General features: G+C 36.7%; 1 protein-coding gene across 4 annotated transcripts in view; it reads left to right on the forward strand.

The window, feature by feature from the left end:
- Positions 1–14,102, forward strand: part of ADGRG6 (adhesion G protein-coupled receptor G6) — a 110,619-nt gene that overhangs the window by 67,311 nt on the left and 29,206 nt on the right. For all 4 annotated transcript variants that reach the window (XM_052675599.1, XM_052675615.1, XM_052675622.1 and 1 more), the window contains 5 exons: positions 8,024–8,166; positions 8,889–9,003; positions 10,932–10,993; positions 12,565–12,772; positions 13,208–13,373. In XM_052675599.1, coding sequence (XP_052531559.1) covers positions 8,024–8,166; positions 8,889–9,003; positions 10,932–10,993; positions 12,565–12,772; positions 13,208–13,373 — 694 coding nt within the window. The remainder of the gene's footprint in view (positions 1–8,023; positions 8,167–8,888; positions 9,004–10,931; positions 10,994–12,564; positions 12,773–13,207; positions 13,374–14,102) is intronic.

Here is a 14,102-nt window from a genome sequence, read left to right on the forward strand (position 1 = left end):
AAAACACTGAAAAATCATGCTAGAGTTGAAAGCCAAACTAGTATGCGTTAAACTATTTACCATATGCTCTCATTTCCTGACTTCTGCTGGTCTCTGAGGCACTAGCATTAGGATGGCCTCAAAGGCAGCCAGTTAGATCGGTCACACCTCCTGAAAACTGGGCCTCAGGGGATTTCTTTGAAAGCAGCACACTGATTTCTGAGGGACAGATGGGCAGGGAGTGACTCTTAGCACCAAATTAAAGAGAGGAAACCAAAACATAATTAGTCTTGGGAGGGAGGGGGAAGACGTGTATATGGGACATATCATTTTGCAGCATAGGCAAAAGTCCTGCATAATCTTCAGCTGCTAACCCTAGAGAACTGCAGTGGTAAATTTGAGCTTTTTAAGTTCAGAGACAGTCCAATATTTCCAGTTTACCATCAGGAAGTAGTTACCAGTGCTTACAGTTTTCTGTAGTATTTACCTACACTTTAAAGGATTTATAAATGGTACTATCTCCTTCCCACATACCCACAGCAGAAAGGCAGCTCTTATTGGCAAAAAATATTTAGCTTGTATAGTATAAACCTAGACTCTGAAAGGGCTATTCTGCTCCCTGAACTACATTTATGGTAGGGTATAGTCATGTGGTTGTGGGTTTTTTTTCACACTTTCAAATGATACAGTTGTGCCAGCAAAACCTTTGAAGTTCAGACCATGTGTAAGGTCTCACGAACAATCCCAGGCTGCAGGAGAATGCAGAGCTTTTCCCAACCTTATTGCTGAGTGTTTTATGAGATCTGCAGTCCATATTGTCAGCATCTGTTCTATTGCAGACTGAACATCTGGTTTCTTCTCATGGCACCACACCATCACTCAGTCCTTGGGATTTTGTTTCTTTTTCCTGATCTATTAAAAAAGCTGTTTAAGAGGGAGAGATTACTCCAGCACATTCAAACATGAAAAATGTGTCAGTTCCCTGTCTGACAGTGTATGCCTCTTGTACATATGTCTGTCTGTCTGTCAATATTTATGACTATATATGGTTCTATGGCCACAAACCAGAGCCATGCAGTTTACTGCATTTTCTTTAACAAGGTGTTCTCCATGATTGCCCTACTGCACTGTGGTTACAGCACTAGACTACTTCTATATACTATTATATGTCACTGTTATCTGGGATAACCCTAGGCCTGTCTACTTCGCTCACCATCTGTGAGCCATAAAGTGCCATAAATACATGTTATAAATTCAGAGACAATTGTGTTATGTGTTATTAATATGTCATAAAGTATTTCAAGGATGGCCTGGGCTAATGAGAAAATCCAGATAGCAAATTCCTTTTTTTATTCTGTTTACTTCCTCCAGAACATTGGTTTCATCATGCTTTGTTAAGTTTTCAACTTTCTGGAGTTTGTCCTAGTTAAGATTCTTAGCAAAACCTACAACACATCATAGCAACAATTTGGAGAATAATAAATTAGCAGGTTGCAGGTTTAAAGTTTTTAATCCACAGTGGAAGTAATATTTTTTTCTTACTGGCATCCTAACTAGTCTAACTAGATCTACTAAAATGCTGAAGCTGAGTTCTTGTATGTAACTTATTCTGAATGTAATTTTTGATAGTTTCTATGAAACATTCCTAGAAATTGTTTCTATGAATATTTGCCCAACATTTTTCTTATTTCTGCTGAAGTAAGAATAAATTCCTCACACACACTCCAGTTTTTCCCTTAATTTTGAAGTACTACTTACTCTATTTTTCATCATCTTCATCTGAATATAATTTCATTCCACAGGTAAAACTTTAGACACAACCCAGAACTGTTATGATCTTTACATTTTACAGAAGTAATCACACTAGTCCAACTCACTAAACTTTCTCATCTCTGAATTTTGCACAAGACCATAGTTTTCGTCCTTGTAGGGCACTAGCACAATTATTTAAACTGCTGTTGGAGAAGTTTTCCCTCTTTACATTAATTCAAATTCTCATAATTCATATATTTTCCCCTTACCTTTTGGATTAGTATTTAATACAACAGTTAAAAAACAACAACTCAGCAGTAAACTTGACCAGACTTTTCTATCAGTTTTCATTGTTTCAACCCTTATTTGCTTAACTTGCTGTCTTATCAACAAATTGCTCTTATTAATCACCTCACCTAGTCTTCTTGCAAATGAAAGAGGAAGAATCATTAAAGATTTGAACAATAAATAGAAGCTGCTAGAGGGAGATAGGAAGCTGGCTTTTATTTTTGGCAAGTTAAAAACATGTATTTTCCAAATAAATATTATGAACTGTACTGCATTCTGGAGAAGAGCAAAACAAAACAAAAATATGGAAATGGACTGTTATTCTTTCATTGCTGAGTTCTATGAGCTGCAGAAATTCAAAGGACAGTGTGCTTAGTAAATGTTATCATGGATGTTGGTGAGAGACAAACAGAGTGCCAAGTCCAAAAAATGCACAATATTATCAGAACCTTTAAAACCATAAGATCTTTAGATGACAGCAGTGTATCACTCTAACACTTTGTTAGATTATTAACTACATTAATAGGCAAAATTTTGTCACATCTGTACTTCTGTTTATGTCTTTGTTTTCTTCTCATCATAGTGCTGCCATTTCTTAAAGAGAGGGCAGCTCTTCAAAATAAAGCAGAAAGATATAAATGGGATATGAGCATAACTGTTTATCCCCTGTAACTTTGCACAAACCTTTGAAAGTGATGCCAATTTGTGTTTGTTATGTAGATAAATTATGAATGTGTTTGTTTCTCTCATTAATCCTTCGCCTTTTATGATGTCATACTCTTCCGTGGCTGCTGCTGCTTTTCTCAGATGGATCCTGCTTATCCTAGGTGTAGTCAGCTGGCTAATAATTGGGCTACCTCAGCAGGATAATTGATATTCACTAAGCATCTCAGCTTCCCTGCTTCTCCTTTCATTTTTCAATCAGTTTTGAGAACTGAAGCCTGAACACATTTATAAACTTTTCTCTATTTGATCTGCAAAGTGTGTTTTCTGAAGCTTCCACTGCTCAATTGTCATAACTTTGCCCTATTTCCTGCTTTTATTTTCTGTGTGAAAAAATGCTAAGGTTAGTACTATTAAACAACTCGTCCAAATTAAAAACCGCAGTGCTTGCAATCTGTTTAAAGACCACTAAACTTAAAAAGAAATCTATTCTCTTAGAAATGAAAATAAAGAGGAAAGCAGGAAATGTGAGATGCCTGAGCGTAGTCCTGCCTCTTTGAAGTCTGTGGGAGTTTTGCCACCAGTGTCAGTAAGGCAGATTCAGGATCCTGCATGCTGTGTTCCTGGCTGCCGTGTTGCTTAATGGAAAGTTGAACACACTTAGATAAAGTTTAAGCTAATTAGATTGTATAATAGTTTTAGACAAGTGTTAGCAACATCAGAGCAACATAGTTTTGCTACAAGGATCTTTACTGAGTAAGGTTAAATAAACAAAATATTAGGCTTTTGCATTTTTTGTAATTATTCCGGATTATTCATCATGAAATAATAATGTTATTCTAAATGAACACATCTGTGATGCCTATTCTTATTTGTAAGTCTTCCTGGTTTGTGCAGGTGAAATTTTAGGAACAACTTGAAACTGGTCCGCTCCTGCTTCCTTTGATCTTAACTTTGTAGTTACCATCTGAACTCACGTTTCTGCATAGTGTCCTACTGTCACCTTTTGTCAGTGACCTGTAAAGTAAGCCTTCTTAACAAATAGAGGAATTCAGGAATTCCACCAGAGTGACTGAGGAATGATTCCTCCTTTGTCTCTTGCCGAAAATGTTTCATTTTGATCCAGCTTCCACTGACTTCCATCATCTTTCCACTGACTTTAACTGGGTTTCTTACAGGCCTGCATTGTCAGATGTCATTTTTCAGGAAAGTACTGGATTGCAATTTTCAGGGTGAATAGGGATTTCCTTTGTTGTTCTGGAGGATATTTCAAGCATAATCAAATACTCATTTCAGCCAAGACTAACTGCAGAACCAAGAGGTATTCCATCCCTCTCTCTTTGTCTTTCTGCTTACATTCCCTTGTAAAGAGAGGTCTTCATACCAAATCTTCTCATATTTTAAATTCTGAACTTTTTAATGCTATCACCTCAAGTGAAGATTTGTTGACAATTAAGATGGTTTTGCAGAGTACTTCTAACTGCCCTATACTGCACTATAGTTTTTTGGTTGCAGAACTGAGCTCAATATTCCTGATAAGAAAGATCTTTCAAATTCCGTTATGGACTTCATTAGCAGACTTCTCAAATTTCTTTCTCTCTCATTCTGCATGTTTTCTAGCATCTTGTCTACTGTCTGTATTACTGAGTCTTCACTGACTAGCCTATGCCAGTCAACTTTCTTTTCTAGTTGTCTAGTTAATACTCAGGAGTTGGCAGTATTTAGAAGCGGAGCCTACATATGTACTCCCACTCTTGAATTTTATCTATTCATCACTACTTATCTTCAAAGCCAGAATAACAGCAAGATTTTTAAGGAATTTAATGTTGATATCTTATTTTTTTTTCTCAAATATGATTGGGTATTTGAGAAAAATTCCACTGTCAGTGGTAGTTCAGATTTACTGAGTACTGAAGTGGTTTAAAATTTTTTTTTTTTTTTTTTACACTTTAAATCAAAGAGCATTAACAGCAAAAGAAATTAATAGTGATTTGTTTGAATGGTTTGAGAGCCACAGTTATTTCATTCTGTCTGGTGGACCTAAATGAGAGAACAGACACGCGCTGCTGATTACCAGCAGGTACACCACTGCCTGTGCTGTGCGGCTCACATGGTTAGTCGCTAATCCTCACTCCGGGTTCCTTGCACGATGCAGCAGTGAGAGCTCAGCCCATGTGTAGGCACACTGTCCTGGAACAGCTCTGAGTCACCCTGCCCGAGAATAAAGCTGCCTTTGTATTCAGCGCCACGGCAGCACAAGTCCCATCCTTACCATCCCCATGACCCAGTGCAGCTTGCAGTGCCTGCAGCCTCCCCTCTGCTGAGCTCAGCAGGCCAAGGCAAAGAGGGACAGCCAGTGATCTTCCTGGCTCTCCTGCTTATTCCAGCTGACACCCAAAGACAAGAGAGACAGAAAAAAAGGAACCTTATTCTGTTTACCCACACCAGAGCCAACTTTTTTTTATATTGACAGCAGTAATGCTACAAATTACTGCGGGTGATGTAATTTCTAATAGATTGCTTCTGCAAGAATCCACCTGCATTTATATGGCACTCAATAAAGAACATAAGGTTGGCTGTGTAAGATCCCACGGTACCAGCACAGCATGGCACTATTGCATGTATTGCCATTTATTTGAGTTTGGATCTGTTGTTTCACAAATTGAGGATTTTTTTCTTCTCTATTAAAATGTTTTCTTTCTGGGCTCCAAGTGTGATAAAAGTGGAAGGAAGCACTCAGCTTCATATTGCATCAGCTGTCAAGTTAGTAGGTATTTACGTACTTTGGGAAGCTAGCATGAGTCATTCTGAAAAGTTTATAGAATTTGTTTTCATCATAATATGGAACAGGCTCTTAATACATAGTATACTTCACTTGTGCTCTACAAGTTTCTCAGAAAACAAATAACAAAACGGTCTAACAGATTATTTTTGTATTTTGTATTATTCCTACCTCATCCATCATTATTCCCATAGCTGTTCAAAATAAATCTAACCAACTCTACCTGATCTATAATTCTGTTTTGTGTATCCTGTGCAGTTACAGGTACTAAATATCATTTTGTTTTGCTGAGAGTACTGCAATAAGCAGCAGAGTAGTAGCAGTGTCTCTTCACTTACTACTTCTGCTTTGCAGCCAAGGGCTGAGGTAGGGAGTGGCATCAGCAATATTAAGTTTTCCTCTTCTGAAGTAAAGGGAATACATGAGTGAAGCCAGAAGCCAGGAAAGATGGATAAGTTCCAGGAGACTGTGGGGCTGAAGCATTGGAGGGCTCTAAGTATTGGCAATCCTGTAGGCAATTTCCATGCTCTGCTAAAAATAAATGCCATTATAAACAGGTGCCTCATAATATATCCGACATGTACAGCAAAAGTCTGCACATTCATCCTGCTGAGTCTATTGCCATGTGTTAACCACTTTGTCAAGTCCAAAGGAATGTTAGGAGGAATTTCATATACCTAGGAGCAGGTCAAGTGTGGCCTGGCTAGAAATAGCTGGAATTTCTCTGATGAAACACATTGCAAGGAAAAACAAACAAACAAACAAAAAACAAAAAACAAAAAACAAAAACAAAACAAAACAAAACAAAAAAAGCAAGCCAAGCCAGCAGGTAACCTGTACCACATTTTTATCTCATTCTTCAGCAGTGTGTTAAAACTGCAGATATAAGAAAGAAAAAAAGAGTACAGATGCTCAAAAGAAAACAAAGCAAACAACAAGTAACATGTGTAATTCTTTTCTTAGGGGTCAAATAGTGAAATGTGTGGAGTATTTAGCTTATATTCATGACTCTTGAAGGCTTTATGAGTCTTGGGCTTTGCTTTTCTTACTTTTTTCCCCTAGAAGGATAAGTTTTTTATTTCTAATGCCAGTTTTAATACCATTTCAATAATGAGATTTTTTTCAGAAGTATCTGTTGGAGTTAAGCAGTTTTCAACATGAGTTCTGGCAGAAAGATAGTTAAGTCTGTCATCACACAGCAACATTCGTACAGTAAACCAATTTTGTACTGTACCACACTAGGCACCTCCAGAAAGAACAGCTCTGGGATGTCATTTGGAGGCAGATTTTTGGCATCAGTCTATCTAAGAGGGGGTTCCAGAAATCTCTCCCGGCCCACTCCTGTACAGCACCCTTGCAGATTTTGTCTTCTATTCTTCAAGAAGCATTCCAGACCCAGCAGCTCACTGCTACTTCCTGGCTTTGGGGTCCCCCCAGTGAAAGACGCTTTGTTTGGTGCTCACTGTATGTGCTGGCAGTGCTGCCACTTCCCAGGCTGCCAGGAACTGATCACACACCAGGAAGGTCTGTCTTAATTCAAGAGTCTGGGTATACAAGGGCAAGGCTAAGATGAAGGCAGCCCAAAGCAGGCTTGATTTTTCTTTTTTTCCACTTTTCTGCTCCCATGAAGATCCAATGTTCCATGCTTCAGTGGCGTCATCTCCCATTAACCGTAGCCAAGCAATGCTCTTGGGTACCAACACATTCTCTTCTCCAACATGGGTTTTCTGTGTCCCAGGAGGAAATCTTTCAGCCTTCCACTCTCAATTTCTTTCCTGTGTCCTGCTAGAACTTCTTTCCCGTTCATTATTTTCTTTCCAGAAAAGCTATGTTTTTGGACAAGGGTGGAGACTGTTTTATTTCTCTCACAGGAAAGAGACTTGGGCACTTTGAACTACTTCTTAAGCCCGAGAAAGTAGCAGTGGGCTGTAGTACAAAACAGCTATTACTGCTCGAACTTGAATTACTCATCTGAGCAACTAGATTTTCCTAATTAGAACTAAAATACACTTCATAGAAATGTATGAGGGTGTTTTTCATTCCATCAAGATTTGAGCATCTGAAAAGTAAGCATCTATTCTTTATTAGTCTTCTAGTCTTATTCAGTAGTCAGTGGAGAGAAAGGCCCTCCAGAGGATGACTTATTCCAGCCTGACAAGTTCTGTAAAGCTTCTAAGCTTTACAGCTTTTAAGTTGCTAAGCCATTAGCAACCAGATTTTTTTGGATTTAATTAGGACCTGTTTAGAAATGGGCATTGGGAACTCACAGTGGAGAATATTTTTTGCTTTCATCTTTTAAAATATCTTGAGGTAATCTAAATCTTCTCAAAATATTTACTGGCTTTATTAGTGAGCTGCTTCTTTAATGGTAACTACAGAATGAAATTTCCCAACCATACATTCTTTTCCTGTTGCTGTATGATTTACAAGTAACAAACAATATTCTTGGCATCTTGGTGATGCTCTTACTGAGAAAACTAGAGTTTGTCAAATATTTTTATTTCCACATCTTTGGGATCTGCTGCTCTGACTCAAACATTTGCATAATTTTCCTTGCAGTTTTGAGGTTCTAGCCCTTCTGGTTTATAATGCTACCAACAACATCAATTTAGAAGAGCAAGACATCCGACAAAAGCTCATAAGTAATAATGAGTCCATAGCAGAGGGATATAGGCTTCATATGGTGGAAGTTGATCCAGTGGGTAAGTAGATTCAGCCTTATTACACAACTGATTTTATTTGAATGTCCAAAAATAAGCATCTCCTATGTTAAAATAATCATACATTTCCAAACAGTATAGCTATCTCAGATTTTGAATTGTCCCTTTTTATTGCTCCATTGATCTCAGAAGGGATATCAAGATATCTCTTTTAAAACAAATAGAGCTGTCAAGGTTGCTTCATTCAGTGTTTGTTTTTTTTTTTTTTGTCTGGTTCAAAGAGGCTAGGACATTTCCTTTTGACTGCTTTGGTTGTTTGAGGATAAAGAAGTATGATATACAGCCAGAGATGTTATGAGACATTTCTGACCACTGAGGACCCTCATATCCTCTCCTCAGCCCGCTTTGTGATTCTATCAACCATTGTCCTTAATCAATCTTCTTCCAGCTATTGTGAATCCCCCAGATTTTTGCATTCATCTTCTAGTGCAAGATTGCTCTTCCTTTGGTAGGGAAAAGGGTGAGGCTGATGGAACTCAAATGGATGCAGTTTGCACATTCAGTGCTTTTCCTTCAGCATCAGTAGCAGTATATTTTGTCCCTTGCTGTACACCCTCCCTTACCACTAGTCTATGGAAAACATTCAAGCATTTCATCTGAAGAGAGCTACATGCTGCAGAATGGATAGTGAGCTTAGTACAGAAATGGAACACAAATGAAGAAATTTGTAATTAACACTAATTGAGATGCTTTTATTTTTACAGAGAAATGTTTAGCTGAAGAAAACCCTCCAAACTATTTTTGGCCAGACACCAGACCAACAGTTACCAACTTTACATTTTGCCATGGGAGTTCAGTTCAGATTGCATCAAGAACCTGGTAGGTGGTTAAAGACCAGAGAAGCTGAGAGCTTCAGTTTTCTGGTTATATAGTTAGACCTTATCATCCACAACAGATGCCACTGAATGATACCATATCTCAGAAGGATGATTTCTATGCTGTGAGAGAACATGTGTGTGCAGTACGAGTACATACTTCATTAATAAGAGAAAAAAGCTTATCTACTACTGCTGTAGGATGTAATACATGATCAAAGTGAAAATAGCACCTTCTTACTGCTTTCTTCAGTTTGTGATGTTAACGTTGCCAAAATCAAATATCTACTACTACTTTACTACCAATCTCAACTTGAGCAAGAAACTTTTTGACAAAAGTTTTGCAAAGATGAGTAGTATATTTATTTAATTCAATCCAGAACTTCTTATCCAGTTAAATGAAGGTAAAATAAATCCTTTGAAACAAGAATGTTATTAGTAATTAGTCGTATGTGAAGGTGGGTAGTCTAATGCTCAAAGATTTGGACTTAAGCTTTTAAAGTTGAGGATAATTTTTCCCTAATATAGCCTTTCTTTGTGAACATCAACCAATTATTTAAACACTGTAGTTCTATTTCCCCTCTTTAAAAAGAGAATATTATGACTTCCTTTGAAATATTACTAGAATAATATGGCTTTGATCTCCTATGAGTTCTTGAATGCAGTATTAATTAATCTCTTCAGTATTTAGGATGATCAACAATCATCCTATTGCAATACAGTAGTCTCATCCACCCACTGCATCTGGAACATGTTCTGAGAAGACTAGATCTTTCACTTTTTATAAACAATATGTCAACATGGGTAGGAATCAGCTTTGAGGTTCTATGCCAAACAGGAAAACAATCAGCATTATTTTTAACTAACTCACTTCCTCAGCCTCATAATCTTATACAAGAACAGCTAGATTCTGATAGACCAACTTTTGTTTTAAAGTAAGTAGCGCATGGGTCAGATTGTTTTTATGTCAGTCTCCGAATCATTAAAAATTAAGCCTTCTGGCCTTTGCTGCCCCAGTATTGCTTATCTTTATTATTCATTCGTGGTATAAACAATAGTGTTGGTTATCTGTCTGCCACACTTCTAAAAAAAGTTACTGTGTTCTGTGTTGCACTGTGTTTTCTATGCCCACATTAGCTTTTACCTATACGGAGCACAGGTATGGTGTGTTTTATTCTGAGGCAAAGAAACCTGTCCCCGTAGTGTTTTCTAGATTTGTGCTTCCAAGCAAACACGGAATAACTTTATTCAAGCATGTACTGAGTGAAAGGCTAAATTTTTCCCTTTCTCAATCCTGTCTTTGTTATACTATGGTATCTCCTGAAAGGAAATCTAGGAAGAAGTGTGCTTAATTTCTGAGCCATATGTGGGAATTTTGCTATGGTAAGGTTTTATAGAAAAACGTTTTGAAAAAGCTTACAGTCTTTTTATGCCTGTCACTCATCTTGAACCTGTATCTGATGGTGACCTTCTGGTTTTCATAGATGGTGTAATATTCTATCTCTGCACAGCCCCTGTTCTTGTTCTTCTGAAGGTATTAACGCTTGCTATTGACCTGATCAAAGCCATTTATATCAAAGAAAAAATACAGAAACAGCATCTGATTAGACTATATTAAATAGGGACATAATAGCTTGTGTCAATTTTGGGGTCTTTTCTGAAATACACATTTTCTGTTAATCAATTTGTCAAGTCAGTATTGCAATCAGCATTAAATTTGTCCAAAGGAACTGCAGTTTTTCTCAACTCTGTCACTCTACAGATCACATATGTCCACTGTCTAGCATACATTTAGTTTCAGTGAGCTAGTATTGCAAGAAAATTTGCGAATCAACAATATTGTATCATTATGACACACGCAAAACAATTATGAAACATCTATATAATTACGCCATTGTATTTCATGTACATTTTGTCATTTTTCCTCTTTAGCTATTTGGGTCTGCAGAATTACACATCATACTGGGGCCAACCAGATCTTAGAAATTGCACAGGTAAGTGTATAGATACTGATTTTTGGCTAAAGTGACAGCTTTGTACATTTTGGTTTCTAACTACTATAAGGAGGAAAGTTACACTAAGGCAGAATGTATTCCTCATTTTTACCATTATTGTTTTGTTTTGTTTTGTTTTGTTTTTTAAAAAGAAAAACACATGGACAAAGTTCTAGGGAAGCGCACCAAATTGAATCCAACCCACCCATTCTGGATATCAGTTAATGAAATAAATCAAATTCTTCAGGTAATTTCATCGAGAACAGAGGCAGGAAGCTTGCGCCAGTTTGATACTCAAGTTTGTACAAATTTTTAAATATTTCCAATGACCATAGATACCAGGGGAAGGAATTCTACTCTTTTCACAGAGCTTATGATCAGGCATTTTCAGATTTATTATCAGTTTGAAAAGTACCCCTTGATATCATTCTGGTGTGTTAAAGGAGTTAAAAAATGAACAGACAAATTTTTTTTTTTTTTTTTTTTTTTTTTGCACTCTATTTTAGTGCCAGAGTTAGTGAAGAGCAGGATATTCTCAAAGTTAACTCAGAGCTACAGCAAGCTGTTCCTTCTGCATTGCTTTCCCATAGAAGACTTTTTATCTTACACCACTGATGGGGATTTCATATGGAGCCTGACCTAATGTAGTGGATTGTGATGAGTACTTATAGTCACACTGTATGAAAACATTTTTTGTTCTGAAATGGACACTCTACAGCAAACATAGCAAAAGCTGCATTATAAAACTCAGCTTTAGAAAAGCCCACAATCACATTCAGACCAAAGAAGGCTGATGTTCTCTTGAAATCTTATTTGTGATTTTTCAGTAAATATAAAATATTTGACATTGTAAAATTTAAGTATTTAGTTTTCTATCCAGATGGCTCAAAGCATTGTTTAACATTCAGTTTATACTAATGCTTTGTCACTAAACAAAATGTCAACCTTTCCTTAATAGGAAGATTCTTCTCATGAAATTTGCTTCTGTGCTGTATTGCCCAGCCCTATCAGTAAGAGTGCATTCACGCAAATGAATTGACAACATTCATGGTGGGGTCAGACTTTCTCCCCAGAGATGAAAAGTGAATTTTTTGTCAGTAGTGGTGACTTTGGGACACATTGATTTTGCTTCAAGGGGGACACAGAAGCAGGTGTTGGGGTTTTTTTTGTTGGTTTTTGTTTGTTTGTTGTTTGTCGCTGTTGTTTTTGTTTTGTTGTTGGTTTTCCCATCTCTTCCCAAAAAAGACAATATCATAAAGAGAAGAAAAAAGAAAATATGGTTTTATTTCTTAATCCCCTTTCTATCAATCAGCCGTTTCAGTAGTTGCTCTGATTTACAAAATCAGATCAAATCAGTGTAAAGCAAGTCACAACCCATGCGGACGGTATATAAGAATTACCAGGTTATATATGCTTTAAATAAAAACACGAATGAGGTAAAATAATACAGTTTCATGTTTATTATAAGTACCACAGAACATGCTCTATATTTTCAGTAATGAGGATAAAAATTTGTATTTTTAAATTGCCTCAAGATTGGTACAGATTATTTACTATTTTTGCTTCAACAGAAAATGCAGCTGATATTGCCAATCAGCTTTTGAATCTCACTGGTGAAGGGCAGCAGCTTACCTCAGACAAAGTAAACGATGTTGTCCAGAAACTCAAAAAAATTGTGAATGATGAAGAAATTGATGAATCTCTGGGTTCTACTGTGGTGACAATTTTTTCCAATATTCTAAACAGTTCAGACAGTGTATTGGCAGCATCATCTTCAGAGTAAGTATTTCTGCATTTGCTTTTAAAAAAATTTAGGAAATTGATTAATTCTTCCCTATAAGTACCATAAAACAAATCATTTTTTTCTGATTCCTGTGAAAAGAAATTCCAAATAAGTTAAGCAGATATTTATTCTTGTAATAAAATTAATGTACATGACAAAATTTTTTAATGGAAAAAAAGACTGTTGATGAATGACACAGCGTACATTAAGGTGTTGTCAGAAGATAATTTCAGGACCAGTGACATGTAAATCAGAAAAATTCTATCTATCAAAACCTTCTGTGTTCAAAAGATACACGTATGTTTACAGCTTGACAGTCTCCTTGTGGATACAAAACTGGGTGACAGAAGCATAAGAGCATTGCCTTAAGGTGAAGAGAATACATGGAGAGCATATAGAGTAGAATAAAATAATTTTATTTCTGTTTTCAGAGCTCTTAAAACTATTGATGCCTTGGCTTTAAAGATCCAGTTCACAGGACCATCCATGAGTATTTCAACACGCAATCTTGCACTTGGAGTGTCTTCTGTAAATTCAACTTCATTCAAAGGTTCTTCTTTCAGTGTCAGTCCACAGAATAATGCATCTGATTTCCAGGTAACATGGGCAGTTGTGTTTGAACATTAAATGTGACTGTTATTCCAAGTTTATTTATTTTTATGAAACTGCTTACAACTCCCTACTTCACCCCCCGCTTTCTATTTCCTTTTTTTCCTGTAATCATCCAAAAAGGTTAGCACAGCATTTACTTGAGTGACAGAAATACCAGATGGACCCCCATATCTTCCATATGGATGAAAAATTATTTGCTTACAAATGCAGAAGAGATCTTATCTTTTCCTCTTCTTTTTTTTTTTTTTTTTTTTTAAACCAATGAAAAGGGAAAATCATATTTAACAGCCTGTTGTGTTACCCATTGTGCACTAACAACTTTATCAATGCATTTCAGGTTTAGCATGAGACAAGTGAATGTAGATATATATATGTGTAGCTTTCTGCAGATTGAGTAGATATTCAACCTTCCTGTACAGTGTAAATACTGCTAACAGGGGCGTAAGGCTGATCCAGTTGTCCACATGAAGGTTGTTAGGCTATTGCTGCCTGGGATGTCCATGAGTGTTCGAGACATTCACACAGATCTTGACCATCATCACGGACGCATGAAAATAAAAGGACACATCCCTCAAAATGCAGAATGATCTCCAGTACTACAATACAGGCTGCTATAGTAATTTGTCATCACTTCAAAAATATTTTTTCATCTTTTTTTTCACAAATGAAAATACACAGCTATGAAATAGCTATGAAATAGCATCTGAGATGCAC

This window comes from Tympanuchus pallidicinctus, unplaced genomic scaffold, assembly GCF_026119805.1.
Source record: "Tympanuchus pallidicinctus isolate F22 unplaced genomic scaffold, pur_lepc_1.0 scaffold1, whole genome shotgun sequence".
NCBI classification, from domain to species: Eukaryota; Metazoa; Chordata; class Aves; order Galliformes; family Phasianidae; genus Tympanuchus; species Tympanuchus pallidicinctus.